The 27,534-nt window shown below is 36.7% G+C and overlaps 4 protein-coding genes across 11 annotated transcripts; 2 read left to right on the top strand and 2 right to left on the bottom strand.

The window, feature by feature from the left end:
- The first annotated feature begins 248 nt into the window (after positions 1-248).
- LOC141688810 (uncharacterized) lies at positions 249-5,300 on the top strand. The gene is made up of 6 exons (XM_074492920.1): positions 249-412; positions 550-722; positions 2,181-2,669; positions 3,397-3,537; positions 3,783-4,294; positions 4,517-5,300. The coding sequence occupies exons 2-6, from the start codon at positions 560-562 to the stop codon at positions 5,129-5,131; spliced, it is 1,920 nt and encodes a 639-aa protein (XP_074349021.1). The 5' UTR covers positions 249-412; positions 550-559; the 3' UTR covers positions 5,132-5,300.
- Positions 5,301-5,857: 557 nt separating this feature from the next.
- LOC141691353 (late blight resistance protein R1-A-like) lies at positions 5,858-7,757 on the top strand. Its single transcript, XM_074496079.1, has 2 exons — positions 5,858-7,633; positions 7,749-7,757. The coding sequence occupies exons 1-2, from the start codon at positions 5,858-5,860 to the stop codon at positions 7,755-7,757; spliced, it is 1,785 nt and encodes a 594-aa protein (XP_074352180.1).
- Positions 7,758-12,399: 4,642 nt separating this feature from the next.
- Positions 12,400-17,346, bottom strand: LOC141690056 (serine/threonine-protein kinase SRK2A-like). 8 transcript variants are annotated; one of them, XM_074494641.1, is made up of 10 exons: positions 17,211-17,346; positions 16,971-17,065; positions 16,639-16,713; positions 16,419-16,520; positions 16,251-16,304; positions 15,805-15,897; positions 15,631-15,723; positions 14,594-14,698; positions 14,398-14,496; positions 12,400-13,655 (listed from the first exon to the last, which is right to left on the bottom strand). In XM_074494641.1, the coding sequence occupies exons 2-10, from the start codon at positions 17,019-17,021 to the stop codon at positions 12,666-12,668; spliced, it is 1,662 nt and encodes a 553-aa protein (XP_074350742.1). In that variant the 5' UTR covers positions 17,022-17,065; positions 17,211-17,346; the 3' UTR covers positions 12,400-12,665. The 8 variants fall into 8 exon arrangements, with proteins under 8 accessions (XP_074350742.1, XP_074350743.1, XP_074350744.1 ...); XM_074494642.1 differs by having other exon boundaries at positions 17,144-17,246; XM_074494643.1 differs by lacking the exon at positions 17,211-17,346 and adding an exon at positions 17,144-17,185 and having other exon boundaries at positions 16,971-17,053.
- A 6,684-nt stretch (positions 17,347-24,030) lies between these two features.
- LOC141691352 (RNA polymerase II C-terminal domain phosphatase-like 4) lies at positions 24,031-24,798 on the bottom strand. Its single transcript, XM_074496078.1, has one exon. The coding sequence runs from the start codon at positions 24,796-24,798 to the stop codon at positions 24,031-24,033; it is 768 nt and encodes a 255-aa protein (XP_074352179.1).
- Between the last annotated feature and the right edge of the window lie 2,736 nt (positions 24,799-27,534).

Here is a 27,534-nt window from a genome sequence, read left to right as displayed (position 1 = left end):
TACCCCTAAAAATTAACGGTAACGGAAGGAATTAACAGGAATTCGGGAAAATGAGTGCAATTGTTGAAATTGAGGGGTGCAACCTGGATTATCAAAAATCCTAATATATATTTATTTTTGCAACAAAATAAAAGGGTGCAAATGTGTAATTAAGTCTAATATTTAACGGTGACATTATTTAGTTTTTTTATTGACGGAACGTGACATTATTTAGTTGACTTGTATAATAAATTTTGAAGTCATGGGAGTCTATGCTAAATGCTGAACTAGATTTATCTGCTTCAAGTCTTCAACGATAAATCCATCCAAGTACAAGGGCTTCGTTTCATCTCACTACTCAAGCAATACATATATGCTTGCAAACAATTTGTGCTAGTTCAAGAAACTTGTCTTAACAATATTTCAAGTAAAGGTAAGTTCCTCCTACTGTTCATTTTCTTGAAAATGTCTACTAAAAACTTGATTCATATCTGCACTCCATTTTAAATTTGTGTGATTGTATCTATCATTGAGGAAATGTGTTTGCATATGCTTATGTTGATCAAATAGGATAAAAGATATGAAAGGATCAAACTCAGCAGCTGAAATGGAACTACAGCAACATCACTCTATTCATATCAACACTACACCACCCCATCCTCATCACCCTGTCTCTCCTTCTCCTGCTTCATCGCAGCATCACCGCGCTGGTCCTAGTTTGCCTTCTGCTGTCTATCTTTCCGGTTAGCCCCTTTTTCTGTTTGCATTTTTATATTTTATATCTATGTATGTTCGTGTCATTGTAGAGATTCTTCGATTTAGTACAGTTGCATTATTAGTGCGCTAACGAATGAATTACAAAGCTAATTGATCTTGCGATTATTAGGTAATAGGCATGGACTTTATGCAATGTTGTAAATGTTTCCTAAAAGTCAACACGGATTGGATGATTTAGTTTTTGTCAAGTAACCACCTTCCTCTAGAACCTTAATTAAGGGTGTTGAAGGCATTAACCGGATCTTATAGTTTCATTTTTTCTACTTGTTTCATGATTATGTTTGTATTGATCATTTGATTATTTACTATCATTTTTACTTTATATTTATGAGATTAAGCTAGTGAAGGGTAATATTAGTTAAATATAAACAAATTAATGAAGTAGAAAGTAATTTGTAATATTTGTGACATAATTTTAAGTAATTAGGTGTGGTAACTGAGTACAAATCATAGCCTAGGTGCATCAAGGTTTCCTTAATAATAAACAATTTTCCTAATAATGTCCAGCTCGTTATATTTGATTGATATATACAGCAACATGATATAAAAGAAACTGAACTACCTGTGTAATGTGTTGGGAGAGTCGGTCATTTGTCATTAAGAATGTACAGCGAGATGACATAGATTTAACTGGAATTTCAAGTTCTAGAGGAGTCGGATATTCAATATAGTTTACTTGCAGTAAGGTTTGCCAGTTACATCCTGAATTCCTGATCCTTCAGCTCAACATGTAAAGACTTTTACAAGCATAAAGTTAACTGTGAGAGATAACACAAGTGAGAGAATGAGAGCAACTCTGCATTAACCAAAGAAACAATGCATACTCAACATTGAGGACCACAGTCTACACCCCTGTGTCCTTTTATCGTGGCTACCAACCTCTAGCCTAACAACCTACAGCTTGACAAAATACTATAACGCCCTTATAGCACTGGTGGACCATGTACAAGTCTGGCCAGTAACTGCAAGTACAATCCAACTGCTTATTGCAGTGATTCATTATTTTACATGAAGGTAAAAACTGAAAGTAAACTGTAAAAGTAAATAGCTTCCATTAACATGTAATCACAATTATATAAGGCGTTATGTCTAATCTATGGACAGTGCTAACTTTACACCTAAAATACACAATTGAAATGAGTCTATTTTAGGAATATTACTATCTGAGTGCGTACATCAGTATGAATAATACAAAATATAAGGTATGCCTGAGGAAATTGGTGAATTATTTAATTTGGAGCTGAGTAAGTTTCAAAGGCATCAAAATTGAATTGATGTTTACTACTACTATTATTATTTTTAATTATGAAAAATACTTTAAATATACTCAACAGAAGTAAATACAAGATGGGAATCTACTCATAACTTCTTTCGTAACAAGTTTCGGATTGTGTACTAAGCTTTTACTCTTGACCTTTACACAGAGGAACAAAGAGAAAATTACCTAGATATTTGTTTGCCACTCTATGAAGCTGCACTGAAAGGTGACTGGCAAGCTGCTCAAGCAATCATAAGCAAAAATCCACAGGTGATTAATGTGAGCATTACCAAGAATTATGAGACTGCTCTTCACATTGCGTCGTCAACAAAACACACTCACTTTGTGGAAGAGCTGGTGAAGTTAATGGAACCTGAGGACTTGAAACTTCAAAACAAAAACTGGAACACGGCTCTCTGCTTAGCAGCAGCAGCTGGAACTGTTAAAATTGCTGTTATTATTGTGAAAAAGGAACCTAAACTTCTTCAGAAACGTGGAAATAATAATATGTCACCACTTTTCATGGCAGCTTTGTTTGGACACAAAGACATGGTCACCTATCTTTATTCAGAGACTAATGACATGAAAGATGACGACTGGACTGATACGGATAGAATAATGCTACTGCATGCTTGCATCAGCGCAAATCTATATGGTAAACTTTCTCTTAGTAGTAACATACTGATTAGTAAGTAGTAAAGATCCAAGTTATATTATATATGTCGTAAGATTTCTATGTCATTCGAAATAGATATGAATTTCATTATCCTTCTTCATTTCACTTTTTGTCCAAGTGAACAAATAAAGAGGTGCAGAATAAATGCATATATCATTTTTCAAATGTCTTAACTCTTGTTTTTGAAATTAGTAATGGTCAACAATTCATCACATGGAGCACAACAGAACCTTTGTCTAAATATTGAACCTGTTATGTAGCACATCTGGTTAATATGAGAAGTTGTGTTTTTTCTAAATAAATCTTTTAAGATAACTCTGCCAGAGGAGGATTTATGGGTTCTTCAAGCCAAGGGTGCTACACTTCCTCATTGGCTATATTCAGAATCAGCTGATTACAATCTTCTTTTACCTGTTTTTCTTTCCATTATAGATATTGTGCTTTACATTTGGAAAGTTCAAATATCTTGATGCACCTCATCTGGATTCTAAAGTATCCCTTAAATAATTATGTTGTTTTAAACAGGTTCATTGCTCCGTGCTTGATCATAGTATCACTCATTAACCAAATTTGAAGTTCAGCCTAGAATTTTTGCATGTTTCCTACTTTACTGAACGTCTTAAACTGTATTGCTGAATCTTCATAATTTGCTTGTTTAGAAAATTAAATTCAATAAGTTGTTATAACAGTTTATAAAATTTTGTAGATGTTGCATTGAAATTATTGGACCATCACAAAAAGGAACTAGCTCTGGCAACTGACAAGAATGCACTCCATGTTTTGGCTAAAAATCCGTCAGTATTTGATGGAACAAGGCAGCCCATTTTTTGGAGACTACTTAACAAAGGTAAGTTATCCGTTGTAAATGCGCCATCTTTTGTTGCCTGACGATGCATGTAATATTTTCTCAATTATATATATATATTGAAATTAAAAAAAAAAATATATATATATATATATATATATAACATTGTTAATTTAGGAGGTAAATTGCACTTAATTAAAAGTAAAGAATGTGAACCTATTCTATGTTTTCCATAGCATATGCAACATATATATAATTTTGTCTAATATTATTAATTCTTTTGACAGTACTTCCTGGACCTAGAATAGGACCTGGTGAGAAAAAGTGCCAAGCACTTGAAATAGTCCAGATAATTTGGAGAGAGGTTGTTAAACTGAAGGATGATGACATATGGAACATAATCAGAGGACCTCCAGAGATGATAAAAGTTAGAGAAAGCAACCACCCTGCTGCTAAGTACGTTGATAGATTCGCTGGATATCAATCTCGACTTTTGTTTGTTGCTGCTGCATTAGGAAACACTAAATTTTTGATCGAGCTTCTTCGATTGTGCCCTGAGCTGATATGGAAGATAGATGATAATGATCGAACAATTTTCCACGTTGCAGTCTTGCATCGTCAGGAGAGCGTCTACAATCTGCTATATGAGATAGGCTCAATTAAGGACCTTGTAACTTCTTTTAAGGATACAAATGAAAACAATATACTACACTTAGCTGCCAAGAAGCCAGAACAAAGTCGACTTCATATTGTGTCAGGAGTAGCTCTTCAAATGCAGAGGGAAATTCTGTGGTTCAAGGTACATATTCCTTCCTTGTAACTTTAATTTCCTAGTTTTACTATACAATAATTTCCTAGTTCTGATCTGCACCTGCTTTCTCAACTTTACATTTATTAAAGTCGAGATACTCAAATCTTCAGTATTATATACCCCCTCCTAAATAAATAATGGTAATTTCTGTGTTTTATATGTATTTACTCTTGTAATTTTATAACATTTTTGAAACGATAATACGATTAGGAAGTAGAAACTATGGTGCATCCTTCTCTAAGAGAAAAGAAGAACAAACAAGGGCAAACTCCCCATGATTTATTCACTGAGGAGCATGCAGACTTGATGGAGAAAGGAGAACGCTGGATGAAGGAAACAGCAGCTCAGTGCATGGTTGTTGCGGCCCTTATAGCCACAATTATGTTTGCAGCAGCTTTTACTTTACCAGGTGGCAACGATCAGAACAGCGGGCATCCAATATTCAAACATAAAAGCGCCTTCATCGTGTTTGTAATAACGGACGCTGTATCATTGTTCAGCTCTTCAGCTTCCATACTCATGTTCTTGGCCATTCTTACAGCACGTTATGCAGAAAGAGATTTTTTGGTGTCTTTACCTATAAAATTGATGATTGGACTCCTAGTACTTTTTATCTCAATTACTACAATGATGATAGCTTTCAGTGCCAGCTTCTTCCTCGTTTATACCAAAGGAATGAAATGGGTACCTTATCTAATCACTGGCTTAGCTGGAGGACCAGTTCTCTTATTCGCTAGACTTCAGTACCGTCTATTTTTTGATGTGGTTCGGACAACATTGAGTTCTAGGTTTCTGTTTAAACCGAAGAAACACATGCTTTACTGAAGAATTCCATATTGTATCTTTGTTGTTATTCATTATGTTGTCCACTTTTATGTTCATTTCCAAACGTATTCAGTTCCTCTTCGTCTTTTGAAATGTACGAGTTTATATATTTTAGGTTGTATTCCGAACTAATGAGTAAGTTTATTTTGTTTCCTACTATTTTGTACGTACAGAAAGGGACCAGTATGTATATGTAGACAATAGCAACTACAGAAAAAAAAGAAAAAGGGATTGAAATCATTTTAATTAATAATAAATGTTATCAGAAGTAATTGCCTTAATTACTAATCTGATTTGAACTTTGGTTTAACCGAACTTGTAAGCTTACATCAAGCCAAACACTTGTTTGTTGGATAGAATACAAGAGCATTTGGTTTGTAAGGGCGGGGATAAAGAGAAGAAACAACATGTACAGGACATTTGAGGAGGAAACAATCTACTGTTTATAAAGCTTTGCTTGCTAATTACACGTCTTACGTCTCCGGTGGAACCAGCAGTGTGATGAGCAACCTTCCAGCATGGTCTGAAGTAATCAGTATATCTCTGTCATGCAAAAAAAGAACATATCTTTTATTTGATCGTTGGTCGGAAGAAGTAAATATGCTTCTTAAGTATCCTTTTTGGCTGCCTATAGAAAGATGTCAAATTACTTTCTATTCTGAACAGCTAAGGTCCTCTGCAGAAGCATTTCAATTTCTTACAATCGAAGGTAATCCTTTTTCATACATGTCGATAATTGACAAAAAACTAAGTCAAGCTGCTATGAGGATATATTATTATAAGGATCATTTGATGAGAACAACGGTTGGCTTGGAAAATCATAATGACCCTGTGGATTTAAACAGTGTTGGAGACCAACTAGTGCTGGAAGTGGCTGCAATTTATGAAGCCTCCTTGCAACTTTTTGGGAAGACAGAAGAATGTGTTTCCCAAGACTTTGCTTCGTACTTTTATTTTGACAAAAAGAAATTTCAGGAACAACTCGACGAGGAAGTTTTTGTTGGATTCCAGGAGGAGGCAAGTAATTTACTCAAAAAACTTGCATGTATCACAAAGAAGAAGCTTGAAGCGATCTCAATTGTAGGGATGGCTGGACTTGGTAAGACGACATTAGCTAGAAGACTTTATAATGATCTCTATCTAGTATCTTACTTTTATGTTCGAGTATGGGTCTGTTGTTCTCAGGATTATCAAAAAAGGGATTTGTTGCTTGGCATTTTACGGTCTGTTGTTGAGATTACTGATGAAGTTTGTAGAATGAATGATAACATGTTAGAGCATGTCTTGTACCGTGCTTTAATGGGTCGGAGATATCTTATTGTAATTGATGATATGTGGAGTTGTAAGGCCTGGGATGACTTGAAAAGATGTTTTCCAGATAATAACAATGGAAGTAAAATCATGTTGACAACCCAGCTCAATGACGTTGCTTTGCATGCACAATCTGATGGAAATCCATTTTGTTTGCGTTTCCTTACAGAGGAGGAAAGTTTTGATTTGTTTAGAAGAAAACCTTTCATAACTGGAAATCTTTTTGAATACTTGAGTTTGACTGGAAAGAGCATTACAAAAAAATGTCATGGTTTGCCTCTTGCAATTGTCGTAATTGCTGGACTACTTAAAAACAACCTGAAGATGGATTGGTGGCTGAAGGTTGAAGAAAGCGTAAGTTCGTACATTGTAATTGATAAAAATCAATACATGGATACGCTAGCATTGAGTTATAATCACCTGCCTACGCACTTGAGACCTTGTTTTCTCTACTTCGGAGCATTCCCAGAAGATAATGACATTCCTGTAAGTAAGTTGCTTAGGTTATGGATTGCAGAGGGATTCATTTGTCAGGATGGAACAGGAAAGAGATTAGAGAATGTTGCAATGGATTATTTGATGGATCTTATGAGTAGAAGTCTAGTTGTGGGTACAAAAGGGTCGAATGGTGCAATCAAAACATGCCGCATTCATGATCTCTTGCATGACTTGTGCTTAAGAAAATCCCAGGAAGAGAATTGTTCACCAAATACTTTCTGCAACAAACATTCTTATATTTGTCCTCATTCCTCAGCAAATCCTTCCAAAAAATCACAGCTTATGCTCAACACGAATGTTCTTACTATTCCATCAAACTGTTCTTGCTATTCTACTGAAGTATCCTATTCATTTTTTAAGGATGTAGCAATTCTAGGGAACTTGTCTGGACTTACCAGGGCTTTGGATATATCATCCATCGAATTTTTCGTATTTCCAATTGAATTATTGCAACTAGTACACTTGAGATACTTAGAACTTCGGTTCAGGTCGGGTAACCCTCCGGACTCTATATCTCAACTTACAGAACTCCAGACACTCATCATGACATCAAGGGTGAGTATGGTTGTTCCAGAAAACATGTGGAAAATAATACAGTTAAGGCATCTTCGTATCAAATCTGGGGAAAATCTCGTGAAATTCTATGATGTTGAAGAACCTAGCTTATTGGAAAACTTGCAGACAATGTCACTGGTGAGCCCAACCAGGCAATGCCAGCATATCTTAGCTAGAGCCCGTAATTTGCTGAAGCTAGGTTTTTGTGGATCACTGACAACAAAGAGTGGAGAATTGAAATTTCCCGATATAGGTTTTTTAATGCATCTGGAAACACTGAAATTGCTAAATACAGTTCCTTTGTTCAAAGCTGGAAGATTAAGCACTTCAATTTTATTCCCTGAAACTCTTAGAAGTCTGACGATTTCAAATACTTATTTAGATTGGATGGAAGCCTGGGTCTTTGAAATGATACCTAACCTTGAAGTTCTCAAGTTGAAACTACATGCCTTTGTTGGTAAAAACTGGGAAACAAGTCCAGAAGCCTTTCGCCGTCTTAAATTTTTGAAATTTGGTGAATTGGATATTGTGACCTGGACAGCTTCTCGTAATCACTTTCCAGTGCTTCAACGCTTACAGGTGTACCGATGCCCATATCTGATGGAGATACCGGAAGACTTTGGTAATATATGCACACTTGAGTGGATTGAATTAAGTGGTTGTAGTAATTCTGCAACAGACTCTGTGAGGGACATCCAGAAAGAGCAAGAATGCAATGGAAATGATTGGCTTAAAGTCCTTCTCAATCCTGGACTAACTCCTACCTAAACCATGCTCAAAAATGCAGGTCAGGTTACTTGCCGATTATTTTAATGAAGTTCAGTAGGGGATATGATTGAGGGTTTTTTCTTTTGGAATACTCGTTTAGAAAAAAAATTCCTTTGTTGCAATTTTTATATAGATATTTCCATAATGAAGTTTTCAGATTTAAAGAATAAATTTGAATTTCAAGCACTATTGCTGCACTTAACTCCTTCTAATTTTGTTTACAGAGGACCATGCTCTTGAAATAAAGGGAACTGGCGTGGAGGACTTTCCATTTTGTACTTTTATACTTAATGTGGCCTCTTTGTGTTTTCGAATTTACAACAGAGAGGTATTTGCAAAGATGACTTTAACTTTTAATATGTATCGTGAGTTGGTAATCAGAATTTATCTCGATATCTACAAACCTTTTATATTTGTTTTGTTCATGGAATAAATCTGTATAGTAGAAGTATTAATTCTACATTTTAGTTATCAAATATTTAAAGATAGTTAGTTATTAATGTGCTCAAAATGAGAAGGCAGGATGACCTGACCAGGTGAAAACTTGTTTTGCTGCGTGCTGCTGCCTGAATCAGAGTTGGACTGCCAATTCATATACTCTAGACTATTGCTTTCATTATTTCTGTTAGTCCCATTTCTGAGTTTGAAAACTTGTTTTGTTGGCATTGTATGTTTTTGTTTCTTTTTCTGTCCATGTTGGTTTACGTGAACTGTTTACTGCTACATTGATTTTGCTTTCAGCTGCACTGTTCAGAATTCCGTATTAACAGCAAACCTCCCCAACTAGTTTATCAAACTTGTAATTGAGATATGGAATGGTAGATATAACCTTATATGTCTCCTTGTCTTTCTTATCTTCATAAGCTTCCTTCTGTTGCTTGTCATACTTGTTTTCTTCCTCCACTTTAAGTATCAAATTCGTGTCCTTTCCAGAATTCAAGTACCAAACCCTCTTCTCTGTATATTAGAATATGAGAGGCTTCAGCATCCACAGATGGAAAATCCTAACCTAACACGATATCTTGAATACGTGTAAAGCCTAAACAAGAAACCAGATTATATATTGAAACTGTCAAACAAGTCAGGTTTCACTGAATTGACCACAGTACTTGCTCTCTAATTTCAAAATATATGACAAAATTGAGCAGTAGAGCGTTATTAGTAGGCCACTCAGACAGTTTTTTGTATCATTTTCTATTAATGTAATAACATTACGTTTTTGATAAATTGCATGACAACCACAAATTCCTAATCCTTAACCTTACACATAAATATTCTGAATGAGATGAAAAAAGGCAAATGGTCTTTACATAATCTTCTTAGAGATAGGAGAGCTCAGTTCTCAGCATGGCTAAGGGAAGGGGACAGTAAATGATATGACTAGCTAACCACTTTTGTATATTTACTGAACTTAGCCTTGGATCATGTCATCTTTTGAAAAGAAGAAAGAAGGTATTCTCTAAACATTTTGGGGTGGCAATTGCTCCTTCGTAACATTCTTCTCTGAACAAGCTGTATCATGGTGGGAGACCTTGCATCATACGAACAGCGATCTTCCAAATTGTTAGTACATCAGCTGTTTGGTAATTGGATAAGAAAAGTGAATATGCTTCTCAGATATCCTCTTTGGCTTCCTATACAAAGATGTCAAATTATTTTTTATTGCGAGAAGCTACGATCCTCCTTGCAAGCATTTCGAAGCTTCACACTAACAGGTGGCCTTGATTACAAATATTTGTCTCTATTTGACCAAAAAGTAATGAAGTACATGAATCGTACTAGTATTATCACTGGGATAGTAATCAAGTGCACCATTCATTTTTTTAAAGATGTATCAATTCTATGGAGTTCCTCTAGACTTATTAGGGCCTTGAATGTATCATCCATAGAGTTTTTCCAAGTGACTTATTGCAGCTAGTACACCTGAGGTACTTAGAACTTCGATTCAGGTCTGGTAACCCTCCGGAGTCTATATCCAACCTTACAAAACTCCAGACACTCATCATGACATCAAGGGTGAATATGGTTGTTCCAGAAAGCATGTGGAAAATGATAAAGTCAAGGCATCTTTTTATCAAAACTGGGGAAAATCTCGTGAAATTCTCTAATGTTGAAGAACCTAGCATATTGGAAAACTTGCAGACAATGTCACTGGTGAGCCCTACCCGGCAATGTCAACATACATATCTTAGCCAGAGCTCGTAATCTGCTGAAGCTAGGTTTTTGTGGATCACTGACAACAAAGAGTGGAGAATTGAAATTCCCTGATATAGGTTTTCTAACGCAACTTGAAACACTGAAGTTGCTAAATACAGTTCCTTTGTTCAAGGCTGGAAGATTAAGCAATTCAATTTCATTCCCTGAAGGTCTTAAAACTGTTTCTATTTCAAGTACATATTTGGATTGGAAGGAAGCTTGGGTCTTCGGAATGATACCTAAACTTGAAGTTCTCAAGTTAAAATTGCATTCCTTTGTTGTTAAAGATTGGGAAACAAGTCCAGAAGCCATTCATCGTCTCAAAATTTTGAGATTGGATGAATTGGACGTTGAGACCTGGACAGCTTCTCGTAATCACTTTCCAGTGCTTCAGTGCTTACAGGTGTACCGATTCCGATGTCTAATGGAGATTCCAGAAGATGTAGTGATGCTGCAACTGAGTCTGCGAGGGATATCCAGAAAGAGCAAGAGAACAATGGTAATGATTGGCTTAAAATTCTTCTCATTCCTGGACTAACTCCTACCTGAACCAATGCACAAAAAGGCAGGTCAGTTTACTTGCTGATATTTTAATAAGGTTTAATAGGAAATATGATTGAGGTGTTTTTCCTTCAAATACTTAATCAGGGAAATTTTCAATATTGTTATTTGTCGTATTTATGTTTTCATGAAAAGTTCTCTCATTAATAGAATATGTGTGATGTAAAGTTCCAGCACCATTGCTGCACATTTTATTCCCTTTTGAACTTGACATCACAGATGCCTCAAATATGTTCTCAGTTCCATCAAGTGACCTTATCTATGCTCTTGAGATGCTCTGTAAACTGGTGTTAAAGCCTTTTTCTTCTGTAATTTAGAATTTACTGGGGTCATTTTCTTTTTCAATTTATAGCAGAGGGGTGTTTGCAAAGATGACTTGCTCTTAACACGTATTGAAACTGAGAGGTAGAAATCTAACAATTTTTTCTTAAATTTAAAAACCAAGTTTATTTTCATTCATGGAATAATAATCTCAAAATAAGTAATTGTTGATAATCTGGGATTAGCCTAGGATTACTGCAAGTCCAAAATCCTGAGCTACTGAGCATGTTTGGCTTATATGGGCAAAAATACATGTTTAGTTCAATTATAGAATTCAATTCACATGTAAATTATATTGATATGTACTAATGTAGTACGAGTATAAGATAAATCCCTACTTTTTTATTTACTAAATATTTAGAAGTACTTGTTCATGTCTCTGGTTTCGATTAATTATTATGCGTTGGTCTTTTCTGTTTTTGGTTCTTATTCTGTTGGTCGTGGTTTGAGTGATTAGCTATATACTACTTCAAGAACTTGATTTCAGCTGCATTGTTCTGAAATCCATATTAATGACCAACCTCCACAACTAGTTCTGACTCAAACCTGTAATTGAGATATATTGAAGTAAAAGATAAAACCATATATAACTCCACACATAAAAAGATACACTGTGCCTTCAAAGACTAAACTGATCGGATGATATTTTGAAACCGGCTGAAGTGTCGCTGCCTTGACTACAATTAGTTGTTCAATATTATAGGAGTATCAGATATATGTGAATGTCCCTTATCTTCATAGATATAAAGAAAGCCCGAGAGTTCTTTTTTTGACAGTTCAGGAAATCAGGATTTCAAGTTCAAAAAGAACTATGTAATGATTTCGTTTATCGATAACAACCTCTTACGTATAACTTCGCGATAAAGGGAACGCAAAACACGAGACCGAAGGCTTAACTTTAAACAGAAATATGACTATGCAAAAATACTACCATAGCAGTAGCATCTTACTTTGATTCGAGTGGAAGTAGCATCTTACCTTGATTCGAGTGGATTTTAAAATTACATAAATGAACTGAAGACAGGGAAGAAAAATTACCTTGCTATACTCAGGTTGAATCATGAAAAACAACTTTTAAATTGCAAGCCATTGTAATATAGTAAGATGTCATAAAAAAGGTTACCGATTACAAATTTATAATGATTAGTTATTAACATAAAATACTACATTCCAATAACTGCAAAAAACATAGTAGAGAGTATTGCCATTTGATTTATTTACAATTGCTGGTCACTGGATGCTGACGATTTGTATCTGCATGCAACTTGGAACCCTCATCTACAAGATGTTACACAGGTGTGTTTGGTCACAGAAAGTGATTAGTTCACGTATCAGATATGGATATATCGATATTCCCTAATTGTTCCAAGTAATCGGTATCTAGAACTTTTGAACTGATAGAACCTTTTGCGAAGCCTTCAGTCTGCAGTTTAGAAGCTGATGGATCAGAACGATACTGTAATTGGTCAGGCATTATAGACTTTTCAGCTGGACGCACATCAGACATTGACGGATTTGAACTACTAACTTGTGTCCAGCTCTTGCAATCTAGTTGTTCGGAGGCACAACCTAGAGATTCCAGTTGATAACTTGATGGTTTTACGGGATATGACACATTTGAAACTATAGATTTTTCAGATGAGCGCACATCAGAAATAGATGAATAAGATAGATTTGAAATTGTATGATTTCCTCCAAAACTTAAGGACTGAGATGCTGATGGATTTGAATGATAGGAATGTAATATGTATGGCTCTATAGACCTCTCTGCTGAACGCACATTAGAAATCGATGAATCCAGTAGCTTTAAATTTGTAGGGATTCCTGCAAAATGTTCGGACTGGGATACTGCCGAGTCTGAATGATAGGAATATAATTGGTTTGGGTCTATAGACCTTTCGGCTGAACGGACATACATTGATGAATCTAATAGCATTGGAATTGTAGCCTTTTTTGCATAATTTTCTGACAGTGATACTGCTGAATCTGAATGATAGGCATGCAATTGATTTGTGTCTGTAGACCGCTCAGGAAAACGCAAGCCAGACATTGATTGATCAAAACTTGTGGCTGCAAGTGGTGATTGAACTGAATCTGAATCTGTATGATTTTTCCATCCAAAGCCTCCAATTGAAGTGGAAAGTGGAGGAGGAATCCTGGCTTCTCCCACAATTTTCATGATGTCGTCTATACTCTGGAGAGGAGACGTGTAGTTACTTCTCCTGTAGTGTATGGCTTGACTTGTATTAGATAGCTCACGTGGCAAGTTCTTCAACAACCATGGGTGGTCCTGGATTTCTCGTATTGTCAATCTCTGCAGGAATAACAGGCTTTTACATTAAAAATTGAACAGGAACAACTGAAATGGTAAGTACATCACATAGAAGTATTTATTTTATGCCTGGTCATTAGATACAAATTTTCTTCTGCAGGAAAAGTCAATTGGATTCTTTAGTAACACAGATCATTATAAGTACTAATTTATCTGTTCAACTTCGTAAGTTTGACATCTACCGACAAAGCCCATAGTCAGTGTCTGAAGAGGTAAATACTTCCTGAGCTATTATTAACTCTAGTTTAAGCAGCACAACATAAAATCGCAGTCCAGCTCTGACAGAGATATAAGAACCCGAAAAACTAATTCGAAGATCTAGGTGAAACAGTCAAACATGTCATCGCAAACCATGTTAGTTCTGAGCCAATATCATATGAGAAACATATTTTTTAGGATGTAAAAAGTTTTATAAGTTACCGTAGTATCTTGCAAATATCTGCACTGCAGGCTTAATGAAGTCAGAAGGTTGAACATCGTGAGAAGAAAGATTATGATATTAATTTGTGACAAAAATTGTTCTAAATTAGAGCTAACAAATACAGTAACAAACTTTGCAGGGCTACGTAACTATTGATTTCTGAACAACCACACAAAAAATGAAGGGGACTTGGAAAAAATTGTCACATTAGTTATCACTCGGCTACAATATGAAGCAAACTAAAACTAGTATCATTGTGTATCCTTGCTAATATAAGTTACTTGACTGCAAAATATGACATACCCTGCTTGGACGAGCAACAAACATGCGAGAAAGAAGATTCCTACATTCTTCCGATAGGTGAACATAGGCAGGGATCTCGTATTTGGCACCCAGTATACGCTGGAGAGGAGAGGGATGGAAAGATTGGACTCTAGGACATTAAAATATGATATTATGTATTGATGATATACTAAAAGAACCTTTTAGGAATATTTACCTGCATATTTTCCTGATGATTTCCGGGCTCTTTTCCGTCTTCAAATGGGTATGCACCAACTAGCATGACATATAATATCACTCCACATGACCAAACATCTGCCAACTGGAAATAGATAGCTTCAAATTAGGTATACCTGGGTTTGTTTCAAGGAATTCTAATCCCCAGACTAATACCTTATTCTTCTAAAATTCGAACAACTATTATCCCCGTGAAACTATCTTTCAAACAACTTTTTGATTTATTTCTATGGGATTGTAATTCCTCCTGCAACTGGGTATTGTATATCCACAAAAATGAACTAGAAAGATGACAAAAATTTAGATCTAAAAGATGGATACTCTGCTATGTTATACATGCATTTTTCGATTATTACAGGAGCGGGATTATATTCTAAGACATACTACTACATAGCCTACATATATTTTAATACATAATACATTCGAACTCATCTATTTACCAGAAAAAAGAAGTCCAGAACAACATATAATATACAGTGAAGATACAATAGATGCAAGTATGCAACTATTGAATGAGGTGATGCAAGATTAAAAGTTTACTTGCAATCCATTCTCATTTAACATTACACAACAGTGCTCAAACCGAAAATCTTATACAGCATTGGACAAAATTATATATTCTAGCACAATGTAGACAGAGGCTTATGAGGTTCTCAACAGGGCCATCTTGATTTCAAACTTGAAAGGTTTTAATGAAAGCAAAAGTTGGTCAGTTGCGCACAGATCGACATTTTTCCTAGTATAGGCGTGCGATGCTTACAGAAGATTAAACAATACTGTTTTTAGCTGAATTTGGTATACTGGAGAAGTAAAAACCTATCTAGTAATCAAAGACTTATACCGAAGAATATATATTTATTATAAAGATTCCTAGATAAAGTGAGAAAAGCTGCTTTTCGGATCCATGTTCAATGTCTCTGAATTCTGAAGTGTTGCAAACTCTTAAGATTGAACAAATGGAAACACAATATGAACATTTTAAGCATGATGATCCTACAGACACAGTTTAATGTTTACCTTGCCATCATATTCTGTACCAGATAGAACCTCTGGAGCAATGTACCTCAGTGTACCAGCCACTGATTTAGGTCTTGAATGGAGCACATATGACTACATAAAGATATAATAAAGCAAGTGTGAAAAAGTTTTAAAGGATAGGTCAAACTACAATCTTTTTTGCAGAAGTTTTACCGTCGAGAAGCCAAAATCACATATCATTAGTCTCCCTGTAGGGCTTCCATCCAACAGAATATTGGTTAGCTTCAAGTCCCCATGGGATACTTGCTGCCAAATAGAACAGGTAATCAACATAATATATTCCATATGGAAGACATTTCCTCTAGAATATTATAAGTCTCGCAAAGTAATGATACATCAGTTTGCCCCTTGGATAATATGTGGACTAAATGGCACAACCTTTCGTAGAGAAACACTGGGATTGTTGTTTCAGTGCTCAAATTGGAGCTATGCTTACCTTTTCTAAGTTCAAAATCTTATAAATTATCCACATACTGACCATGTTACAAAACACAAGGCTACTATGCAAAACCATATCTCGACATTCTCGCCAAAACTTACGCATGCATAAGCGGATGAAGACGGGTATAGTACAGGCAGTTCCAATAAGATTTTCTTACCATAGAATGACAGTAGCTTACTCCTGAGATTAGCTGCTGAAAGAAGTGTCGAGCCTGAAAGTTTCCCACATAAAGAGTAGCTGATCGAATCTTAATGGTAACTCTGAAGCCATATTCAGTCAGTTGACTAGAAGTATTTCAAATTTCAATTTAACAACAACAAACAACCTCATTTTCACTAAATCTCCCTGCATTTGATGTGCGTTCAAGGAGCTCTCCTCCAGCAGCATATTCCATCACAATCACAAGGTGGGTGGGTGTAAGTACCAGCTGTATATATTATACAGCCCGCACCCAGAGTGAGTGAAGTAGATAACTTATTGCCATCACAACATGGAACCATGAGATATCAAGATTTACAGAACAAGAAATGATCAAAGAAACTTGCCTGGATGAATCTTGTTATATTTGGATGCATGAGTGACCTTTGATTTATGATCTCTTTGGCAACATTCTCATTTATCTGAGTCAAAGAACAAATTATTGACACATATGTGAGTTAAGATTAAAAAGAAAGTACTATCCCGCTCAGATTAAAATTTAATTCAAATGTAAAAGAACGCCTGCCTTTGGTCCTCTTTCAATAAATTTTACGGCAACCAGTTCTTTAGTTTCCTTTTTCATCATAAGCTTCGCCAAACCAAAACTCCCTGACCCAATATCCCTCACAAACTCATACTGGTCCATTTTCTTTTACACTATTAAATTCAAATCACTAACCTTGTTACCAAAAGTTTCTTGGAAGGACAGCTCATACTTGTACCTTTTCATCAAAAAAAGAAAAGAGGCAAAAGAGGCAGAGCTTGAAAAAAATTCTGGCAGTTCAAGAAATCAGAATTTCAAGTTAGAAAATAGTTGAATGCCAAATGAGAAACATTTTTATCAACACTCACATAAACTTCGTGAAGGTTCTTTCCAACTAACTTATAGTCTAAATCATACTAATAAAGATGGACTTACTGAGATCGTAGTGGAAAAGGATAGAAAAAATCTAAGATGAAGAGCTCAATCATCTCAGCACATTGTTATCATTGCACTGGATTTGCATGAGAGAATTTAGGTAAAAGCACCAATCAGTTGCTGAATATAGATCCTCAAGATAAGATTGATCTGTCTTTCCTTACATAGTAGGGTCCTTAGTCCATCACAAAGAATATAAACTGAAATGAAAATGACATAACCTAATTTGAACTTTTTGTAACAACCTTTTTTTAGAAATTCTTTAAGAGCATATCCACCGGGTTAAACAAAAATGATTCATGAGCATTATTCATTCTACTCCTAAAATAATATGCACCCATATCTCTTTTTCACTACATCAATTATCACTCCTCCATCGGTTCATAAATTGCTTCATAAATTTTTCATGGACTTGTGTTAAATTGATAGATTTTAAGCTCTCAGTCAGTTCAATCAACCATTACTAATTAATGAAGAGGACAAGTAAATGAATTGAGAGAAAGAAAAAAATGTTTACAGAATGAAGGAACTACCGGTCTTTTCTGAATGAGGTCAACTTAGGGAGCTTATATACAAAATGAGGCTAATAACTAAAAAAGAAACATAACAGAATGATGAGCTGTAACTAAGCTGGCAACTGGAATGTATGAAGACTGGACCAGTGTGATCATTTCATGACATACTGATGACAGAAGCAGAAGATGTACCAATATTTTCAACATCCCCCCTCAAGAGAGGAGGTGGAAAAACTCTGATCTTGGATTATAAAAGACGAAACTGAGAAGATGGAGCTACTTTGGTTAGAACATCTGCTAGTTGAGAACGAGTAGGCAAGTAAGTGAGTTGCAAAAGACCTTCGAGGACCTTGTCACGAGTAAAGTGGCAATCAAGTTCAATATGTTTAGTACGTTCGTGAAAAACTGGGTTTTTAGCTATATGTAAGGCAGATTGATTATCACACAGGAGCTGGACAGGTAATAAATCAAGAACACCTAGCTCAGTAAGCAAACGAACGACCCATGTAACCTCAGCAGCAGCGGATGCCATAGCTCGATATTCTGCCTCAGCAGAAGATTTAGAAATGGTCGTTTGTTTCTTAGATTTCCACGTAATCGGGGAATTGCCGAAAAGTAAGATGTAGCCAGTTACAGAACGACGTGTATCAATGCAAGACGCCCAATCTGCATCGGAAAACGCCTGAAGTTTGAGCTGATTGGAAGCATGTAAAAGTATGCCTTGAGTGACTGTACCAGCTAAGTAATGCAGAGTATGATGCAGAGCTTCCAAATGAGAAGAACGAGGGGCATGCATATATTGGCTCAATGCTTGAACAGTGTAAGAAAGATCAGGGCGAGTGTTAGTTAAATAGTTCAGCTTCCCAACCAAAGAACGATAAACATCAGGATTAGAGATAAGAACCCTATCAGTAGTGCAGAGTTTGAGATGCAGCGGAAGAGGTGTACAAACAGACTTAGAGAAAATAAGACCTGAGTCATCTAGCAACTCCTGAGCAAATTTTTTCTGACACAAAATGATACCTTCAGGTGTATGTGTAACTTCAATTCCTAAAAAAAAATGCAACAGACCAAGATCTTTAATACCAAACTTAGTATCCAAATGTACTTTCAGAGAAGAGAGCATTAGTATCATCACCGGTTAAAATAACATCATCTACGTAAACAGCTGCAATACAAATGGCAGAACCATTATGTTTAATGAACAAACTGTAGTCATTCTTCGATTGAACGAAGCCTTGACAAATCAATTCTTCAACAAGTTTGGCATGCCATTCGCGAGAAGCTTGCTTAATGCCGTAAATAGATTTTCTGAGTAAACAAACCAAATTATGGGGATTAGGAAACCCTTCTGGAACATGCATATATACCCCCTCCTTCAAATTTCCATGTAAAAAAGCGTTATTTACATCAAGTTGATACAAAGACCATTGTCGACTAGCAGCTAAAGACAATAAGATGCGGACAATGCTCATCTTGACAACCGGAGAAAACGTCTCCTCATAATCAATACCAAACTTTTGACTGTAACCCTTTGCAACAAGTCGTGCCTTGCAACGTTCTAAACTCCCATCAGACTTGAGCTTGACTTTATATACCCATTTCGAACCAATAGCTTTCTTATTTGGTGGCAAAGACACCAAGTCCCAAGTATGGTTGAGATATAATGCCTTGAGTTCAGTTTCCATGGCACTGACCCAAAGGGGATTAAGCACAGCTTCTTGATAAGATCGAGGTTCTGAAATATTGCACTTAGGAACAGCTGTGGGAGAATGCACCAGATTACACCAATGGAAAGATGTAGTAGCAGCATTACATTTATATGAAGACATATAAGATGGTGGATTATGAACCCTGGTAGATTTCCTAACAGGTAGTTGAAGAATGGAAGATGATGATACATCAGAATCAACATTAGTACTAAGATCATGAAGTGCAGAAGAATCAGAAACAGTACTAATAGCAGCATTCGGATCAGTGTCAGATTGTGCAGATGGAATAGAATCAGGAGAAAGAGTAGGATTTAGAAAAGTAGGGGAATCATCAATACTATCCAATGAGGTAGTAGATGGCAAATAGATTGCAGTAGGGAACAAAGTAGGTTGTGTAAGAGAATGAAATGGAAAATGGGTCTCGTGGAAAATAACATCTCGAGAGACAAAAAACTTGTTATTAGTAAAATCAAACACTTTGTAACCTTTTTGAGTACTTGAATAACCCAAGAAAACACAAGACACGGCTCGTTGGTCAAATTTATGTCTATCACACTCAACTGTAGAAGCAAAACATAATGTACCAAAAACTTTTAAATGAGACAAGGAAGGTTGGTTACCAGTGAGCTTATGGTAAGGAGTGTCATTTTGTATACTCTGTAAAGGAACCCTGTTTATCAAGTAAGTGGCACATAAAACACTTTCACTCCAAAACCTATCTGGAATTCTTGACTGAAAAAATAGAGACCTTGCCGTTTCCAGTAAGTGTCTATGTTTGCGCTCCACAACTCCATTTTGTTGTGGAGTGTAGCTACAAGAAGTCTGATGGAGTATCCCTTTTCGCAGAAATAAATCTTTCATCGAGCCCTGACATAACTCAGGAGCGTTGTCTGATCGAATAGTAAGAATTTTAGCCTTATATTGAACTTCAACATGTATAATGAAATCCAACATCACTTTTACACAATCAGTTCTATGCTTTAACATATGAACCCAAGTAAAACGACTAAAATCATCTACAATCGTTAAGAATTGGTTGCATCCAGTGTGAGATTTAACCCTATAGGGTCCCCATACATCAATATGAACTAATTGAAAAGGTACAGTAGTTTTGATACTACTACTTGAAAAAGGAACTCTACATTGCTTTGCCTGTGGACATATCTGGCAAATAACACCTTCAGTTGGACATTGTAAGCCTGACAAGTCTGGTATGAGCTTTATTCTGTTGACAGGTAGATGACCAAGCCTCAAGTGCCAAATATTCAGATCTTCTCTAATAGTAAGGAGACTCTTGCTGGAAAAAAATGTATCACCAACTCCTGTAGTACTGTATAAACCACTCTGAAACTTACCAAGAAGAATTGGTTTCTCTTTCTTCAAAAGGTCCTGAGATATACATTCATGACCATTAAAACTTACGACACACTTTAAATCCTTGCATAACCTCTGAACGGAAATCAAATTATATTGAAAATTAGGAATATGCAGAACATCATGAAGAACCAGATTTTGATTGACTTTAACAGTCCCTATATGCATAATAGGAACTTGCCTTCCATCAGGAATCACTATATATTCAGTCTTACCAGTTATAGGTTTGTAAGACTGAAAAAGACTAAGATTGGAACAAATGTGGTCGGTTGCACCACTATCAATTAACCAACCTGTTTGAAAATGATTATCAGCCAATAAGCAAATCTTACCGGCCAGCATAGCATGATCAGATTGATGAGAAGAATTCTGATGTGTGGTAGAATCAGAAATTGACTGCTTATTCAACAACTCCATTAGTTGATTGTACTGTGCAACAGATATTGAAAGAGAATCATTCTTGTTGTCTGCAGAACTAAGAGAAACAACGGCATTAGCTTTCCTGTCCTTAAAACCTTTGAAATTTGGGGGATAACCATGTATTTTAAAGCATCTATCCATACTGTGGCCAGACATCTTGCAGTGAGTACAATAATAGTTAGTGCCTTTCTTTGCAGATGCACTGAGATTTGCAGCATTGTTAAAAGTTGTAGCAGAAGCACCATTGCCTCTTCCAGTACTATAAGGCTGCCTCTGTGAATTATAAAATCCTGGCTTTCTTTTGTTATCAGCAAGAAAAGCCAAGTTTTCTGTTTGACTCCCTGAATGAGACAACTCTTGATGTCTTTCTTCTTGAGAAAAAACTCTAAAAGCATTAGATAGATTGGGTAAAGGCTGCTGCATTAAAATGTTCCCTCTCACTATTGCAAACTTGTCACTGAGTTTCATCATAAATTGTATGAGTCGTTGATCCTGCTGCATTTGCATAACTCTTTGAGTAACATTGCAAGTGCATTTAGAACAGGTACAACAAGGCAAGGGGCTTATATCGCTCATAGCATCCCACAATCCTTTGATCTCAGTAAAAAATTCAGAAACACTCTTAGAACCTTGATTAAGATCAGTCAACTGTTGTTCAAGAGCATATATCTGTGCCATAGAGGCGTAGCCAAATCTGTCTTCAAGATCAAGCCATATCTCCCTGGCTGTCTTGAAGAATAACACACTTTTCGAAATTGATTCATCTAGGTTACACAGCAACCATGAGCAAACAAGATCATTACACCGTTCCCAGGCTTTACAATCAGCAGAAGTGATAGGAGGTTTGACAATGGATCCATCAACAAAGCCTAGTTTATTTTTAGCGGATAGACTAAGCATAATAGATCGTTTCCAGTTGCTATATCATGTTCCATTGAACTTCACAGAAACCAGCTGCGTCGTGTTCGCATCAGATGGATGTATATAATACACACTTGTTGCATCTTGATTAGTATTAATCAATCTAGACCAGTTATTAGTACCGCTACTTTCACCTTGAACCATGACTTAATGATGTTTGACAAAATGACAAAGAGATATGAAGGAAATGGAACTCTGATTCAAGAGATCAGTGAAAAATCAAGAAGATATGAGAAAGATAAAGCTTCGATTGAAGAGATTAGCGAAGATTCAGAGAGATTATGACTTCGATGTGGAAAATTTAGAAGAAAAAGAGTACAAGCTAATCATGTTAGTTTGCAAACAGTAAGACATTTAATCGAAACTTCATAACAGATTATACAGATCGAAACTATTAGATCGAAATGATGAACACAAACAATACAACCAGATTTAATACTATGCAAACAAACTCACCAAAAAAAAATCGAAGGAGATGAAGACACATGGAGAAGAACGATATAACCGAATAAGATCATCGCCATGGATGCTCTGATACCATGTTAAATTGATAGATTTTAAGCTCTCAATCAGTTCAATCAACCATTACTAATTAATGAAGAGGACAAGTAAATGTATTGAGAGAAAGAAAAAAATGTTTACAGAATGAAGGAACTACCAGTCTTTTCTGAATGAGGTCAACTTAGGGAGCTTATATACAAAATGAGGCTAATAACTAAAAAAGAAACGTAACAGAATGATGAGCTGTAACTAAGATGGCAACTGGAATGTATGAAGACTGGACCAGTGTGATCATTTCATGACATACTGATGACAGAAGCAGAAGATGTACCAATATTTTCAACAACTTGTACATGTCCATCAATTGGTGGGTCCGCAGAATAAAACTACTTTTCATTACTTTTTATGCTTTTTCTTTAAATTTATGATGTAGAATGTAATTTTTTTATTCGATGAATAGTAAATGATGAATTGATATAGTTTTATGGGTGCATAAAAATTAACAAAAATAATTGATTCATCGTGAACAGTAAACAACTCCATCCATTCAATCCATGAATGTGAGAATTTTATTAGGTTTCTTTCTTTTACAGGAACCTTTCTAATATGCGGGAATTCGACAAATGCTTCTTCCTACATAAATGAATTCAACAAAATCAATATTTACTGAACGAATAACTTTGCTAGTACTGCCCTGCTATTATTTTTAAAGAATGGAATGTTATCAGTATTAAACCTTTAGAAATTAAAAAAACAATAAGACTCCCTTGTCGACCCAACCTAGCACTTAGCCCCACACTGTGTATGAACACGACACGACACACACAAGAACAAGTAGATAGTAAATTGAACAAGCACCTGCAATACACAATCAACACCTACAATAGTGAAGTAGTTACCTGTATAACACAATCAACACCTGGAATGTCAAGACCTCAGCTGCAACATCAATGCATAGAAGAATGCCACTTGAAAAAAATGTAAACGAAGCCAATGCTTTCTCCCTTGCAGCCTACAGAACTCAGAATTAAGCAGAAACAGAGGAGCTTGTTAAATCTTAGAGTATATTTGCAGGGAAAGTATAATACTAATATCTTCCACATATGCAAAAAGTACCAAACTTCTAATAAGAATGTGCATTGTCTTTCAAGTACACAAACATAAAAACCATAGTTGTTTGATTTTGAAACCATATTACAACTTCATATCTAGATTGAACATTTGGAGATACTTTAATTATTCTTCTCAATTAGCACCCACATCCTCAATTATCTTCATGTCTGATTTTACTTCTGCCCCCGCCAACGAGAAGAATAGCTTTCACATTGAATTAGTAGTTGTATGCCTCCTTGACTTGCTTATCTTCATAGACCTCCTTCACTTTGCCCTTTTACTGGCAGTAGCTGATGGGCATCCATCATTACCCCTCTTCCTCTTTCGAGATCCCCCATCACACAAAGGTTTCCCATCCTTAATCCCTTGCAGCTTCTGTCGATGAATCCCATTTCTGTCTAGTAAAATTCCAAGAAGCTCTTCCCCAAAAATATTGTAGCGCTGAAAATACGATTTGTGTACTTGTTGAAGTAGTCCCAATGCACGACTCAGCGGTCCTGCACATACACTTTCATCCATTCCCTCTTGACATAATGATCTAGTACCATTACGAGTATCAAAAAAATAGTATCGTTTAATCACCATCAGGTTACTTCGATCACTTGTTGCCCACACATTCTCGGTATCGTCAAGTATAACAACACAGGTTTTATTAACAGGCACAACATCAAGTCCCTTTTGGCCATTCATAGTAGAATCCTCCTTGGATAAAATTCTGGAGCCGAAGTAAATACCGTGAGGGTCAAGAAAGCGAACCATGGTCCTAGCATAACTGCGGGTTCCATGCGTGTACACGTACATTTCATACAACTTACTAGCTTCATGTAAGAATTTGCGCACACAGGGGCGTAACTTTGTCAAATAAGTATCGCCCCTGGTTTTCGAGTTCCAACTATATAAATCATTCTTTATCGGAGAGTTAGATAAACTAGTTTGTTCTTCAGGGGAAAGCTTGTGAAATTTGGTGTCGAGGAGAGTCTGGTCCAAATCTAAAACCAAACAGAGTCGATTTCGTAGTGGCATTAGCCCCATGATTATTACAATTGAGTTTAGAGATTAGTATTCAACGTATTCTCCTTATTTCGAACATGAAATAGCTGAGTGTTTGTAATCAGAGTTGTCCGAGGTGTGGAGTTTGTAGTTTGTGTGAGGTGTTTGTCTGTTAGAAAATTGGTCGCTTAATTCCTGATTCCTGTTGTAATACCAAAGCTTACAGAGCACGCTGTCATGCCATGGTCAAGTAGAAAGCTTCGATGTTAAGCTTGACATCTCGTTAATATTTTATATATTTTTATTTTTATTTTGTATTATATAATTAAAATTTTAATATAAATAATTAAATACTAAATTTAATAATTTATAATTATAATTATAATTTGATTGTATATGATAGGGATAAATAAGTCCTGATTTTATAATTAATGGGCTGCTAGGCCCAATATGAAGATGTATGATATTCAGACCAGAAAGGTTAAGCCTGATGGATCAGATCAGGTCTGGTCGAATAAAAATGGCCCAAAAGCCCTGATTATTAATTAATTTCGTAATTAATTAATAAGGGAAAAATCAGCTGTTGAGAAGAGTCCTGATAAGGATATAAATCCTTATAGATAAGCCTCAAGGGGACCTAAAAGGATAAGGAATCAGTTTCCTACTATCTAGGACTCCAAAGTCCATTCTAATTATGAGACTTGCCCACCAAGTCTCCTATACCAAGTCCAATTCAAGGACCACCAACATCTATATAAGGGGTCTCACCCCACAAATCAGAACTACGTTTTTTGGCTTGATTCTCTAATTCACAGAGATACGTAGGCATCTCGTAAAGGCAGAATTAAGCTACGAAATACGAGAGCAGCCATTAAAGGCCTTGAGCTCCCGAATCTTAGTATTAAATACAGCAAGTAGTAACCTTAGCTTTTTATCCATAACATTTGGCGCCGTCTGTGGGAAAAACAACAACCATGGCGAGAACACGGAGAACAATTGGAGCTCTAGAGGAAGGAACACCATCAGAGACAACCCAGGTGATTTCATCAACCGTGGAGGTTCCTCCCCATTCAACTTATGCATCTACTCAGGGGGAAGCCCAGACAGGGGCAACTCAACCTCAGCCACAAGGGACAACTCCCCCGACTATTCAAGGTATGAATCCTCAAGTTCAACAAGTACATATACCTGTGAATTCTCGACCCGTCGGGTATGAATATTCAACTGTTGTTACTACTAACCCCCCTTATGGGATGCCCCTTCACCCTGAGGTTGGAGGAAGCGGATATGCTGGGCGAAGTGAAGCACGAGGGCGGTCGCCCCCCTATATACGAGGTTTGGATCCTATCCCTGAGGATCGGGAATTTTCTGGTCCATACACTGAGAGAGACTCCGAATCTTCGGATGATGAAGTGGCCCCGAGAAGGAGGCGTCCTGGAAAAGAGCCAATGGCCGATGGAAGGCAACGCCCCCAAAGCACCCCAGGGGCGAATCCCCAAGAAGTGCAGGAAAAGATCAGGGCTCATGAGGCTGAAATCCAAAGGCTGAGGCGTGACTTGGAGGCTCACCAAGCCACCAGAACCCACATACCTCCTAGGGGGAGAAATCCTCCTCCTATCATAGACCTGGATGGTCCGGTAAGAAGAAGGGCTGCTGTCCCAAGAACTGATCCAAGCAATCTCCTTCCCCTTGGAGATCCTGATGATCCAACTCCACCCTTCACAGAAGAGATAATGAATGCCCATATCTCAAGGAAATTCAAGATGCCCACTATCAAAGCCTATGATGGCACGGGAGACCCCGCTAATCATGTTAGGACATTCTCTAATGCACTGCTGCTGCAACCCGTGAACGATGCTATAAAATGTCGGGCCTTTCCTCAAACCCTGTCGGGTATGGCTCAAAGATGGTACAGTCGCCTACCCCCAAATTCTATTGGATCATTCAGAGAATTAAGTCAGGCTTTTATTAAGCAATTCATCAGTGGAAGAGTCCATGAGAAAAGTTCAGCATCTCTTATGAGTCTTGTGCAGGGAGCTAAGGAATCCTTAAGAGATTACCTGAATCGTTTTACAAAGGAGGCTTTAAAAGTCCCAGACCTTTATGATAAGGTAGCCATGATAGCACTGCAACAAGGAACTAGGGATGAGTTTTTCAAGATGTCTTTGGCCAAACGACCCCCTGAGAGCATGTTGCAGCTCCAAGAGAGGGCAGGGAAGTATATCAAGGTTGAAGAAAGTATGAGGAAGACCGTAGTAAGTAATGAGCCCACTGGAGGCAAGAAACGAAAAACTGATTTGGAGTATATCGCTAAGGATAAATATCCTAGAACTGAACAAAACCCTGATTCAACCCCCAAGAAGGGAGGACCTGGGCAAAAGTTCACTGAATACGCTAAGCTGAATGCTCCCAGAAGTCAGATTTTGATGGAGATTGAGAAAGACAGAGATATTCGCTGGCCTAAGCCCTTGAAGGCTGATCCCGCCAAGCTAGATAAGGGCAAGTATTGCAGGTTTCACAAAGATGTTGGCCATGACACCGATGAGTGTAGACAGTTGAAAGATGAAATTGAGTTTTTGATTCGAAAAGGAAGATTGAACAAGTATACTGGAGATGGAGGAGACAGAAATAATAATGGAAGGAAGAACTTTGAAGATCGTAGGAGGGACCAAGATGATCAGGGGCGGAATCCCCAACCTAGAGGACCAGTTATAAACACCATTTATGGAGGGCCGAGACCTCGAGGGCCTGTGATAAACACGATCTTTGGAGGTCCAA

The sequence above is a fragment of the Apium graveolens genome, chromosome 10 (assembly GCF_009905375.1).
Source record: "Apium graveolens cultivar Ventura chromosome 10, ASM990537v1, whole genome shotgun sequence".
Taxonomy (NCBI): Eukaryota; Viridiplantae; Streptophyta; class Magnoliopsida; order Apiales; family Apiaceae; genus Apium; species Apium graveolens.
The sequence above is the reverse complement of the archived record's forward strand: the minus strand, read 5'-3'. Positions and strand labels throughout refer to the sequence as shown.

Coding starts and splice junctions, on each gene's coding strand:
- LOC141688810 (XM_074492920.1), top strand. CDS start 560: ATGAAAGGATCAAACTCAGCAGCTGAAATGGAACTACAGCAACATCAC. Junction 2,670..3,396: donor CATCAGCGCAAATCTATATG/GTAAACTTTCTC, acceptor AAAATTTTGTAG/ATGTTGCATTGAAATTATTG. Junction 3,538..3,782: donor TTGGAGACTACTTAACAAAG/GTAAGTTATCCG, acceptor TTCTTTTGACAG/TACTTCCTGGACCTAGAATA.
- LOC141691353 (XM_074496079.1), top strand. CDS start 5,858: ATGTCGATAATTGACAAAAAACTAAGTCAAGCTGCTATGAGGATATAT.
- LOC141690056 (XM_074494640.1), bottom strand. CDS start 16,937: ATGGACCAGTATGAGTTTGTGAGGGATATTGGGTCAGGGAGTTTTGGT. Junction 15,724..15,804: donor GTGATTTTGGCTTCTCGACG/GTAAAACTTCTG, acceptor ATCTTTATGTAG/TCATATGTGCTCCATTCAAG. Junction 14,699..15,630: donor GTACAGAATATGATGGCAAG/GTAAACATTAAA, acceptor ATCTATTTCCAG/TTGGCAGATGTTTGGTCATG.
- LOC141691352 (XM_074496078.1), bottom strand. CDS start 24,798: ATGGGGCTAATGCCACTACGAAATCGACTCTGTTTGGTTTTAGATTTG.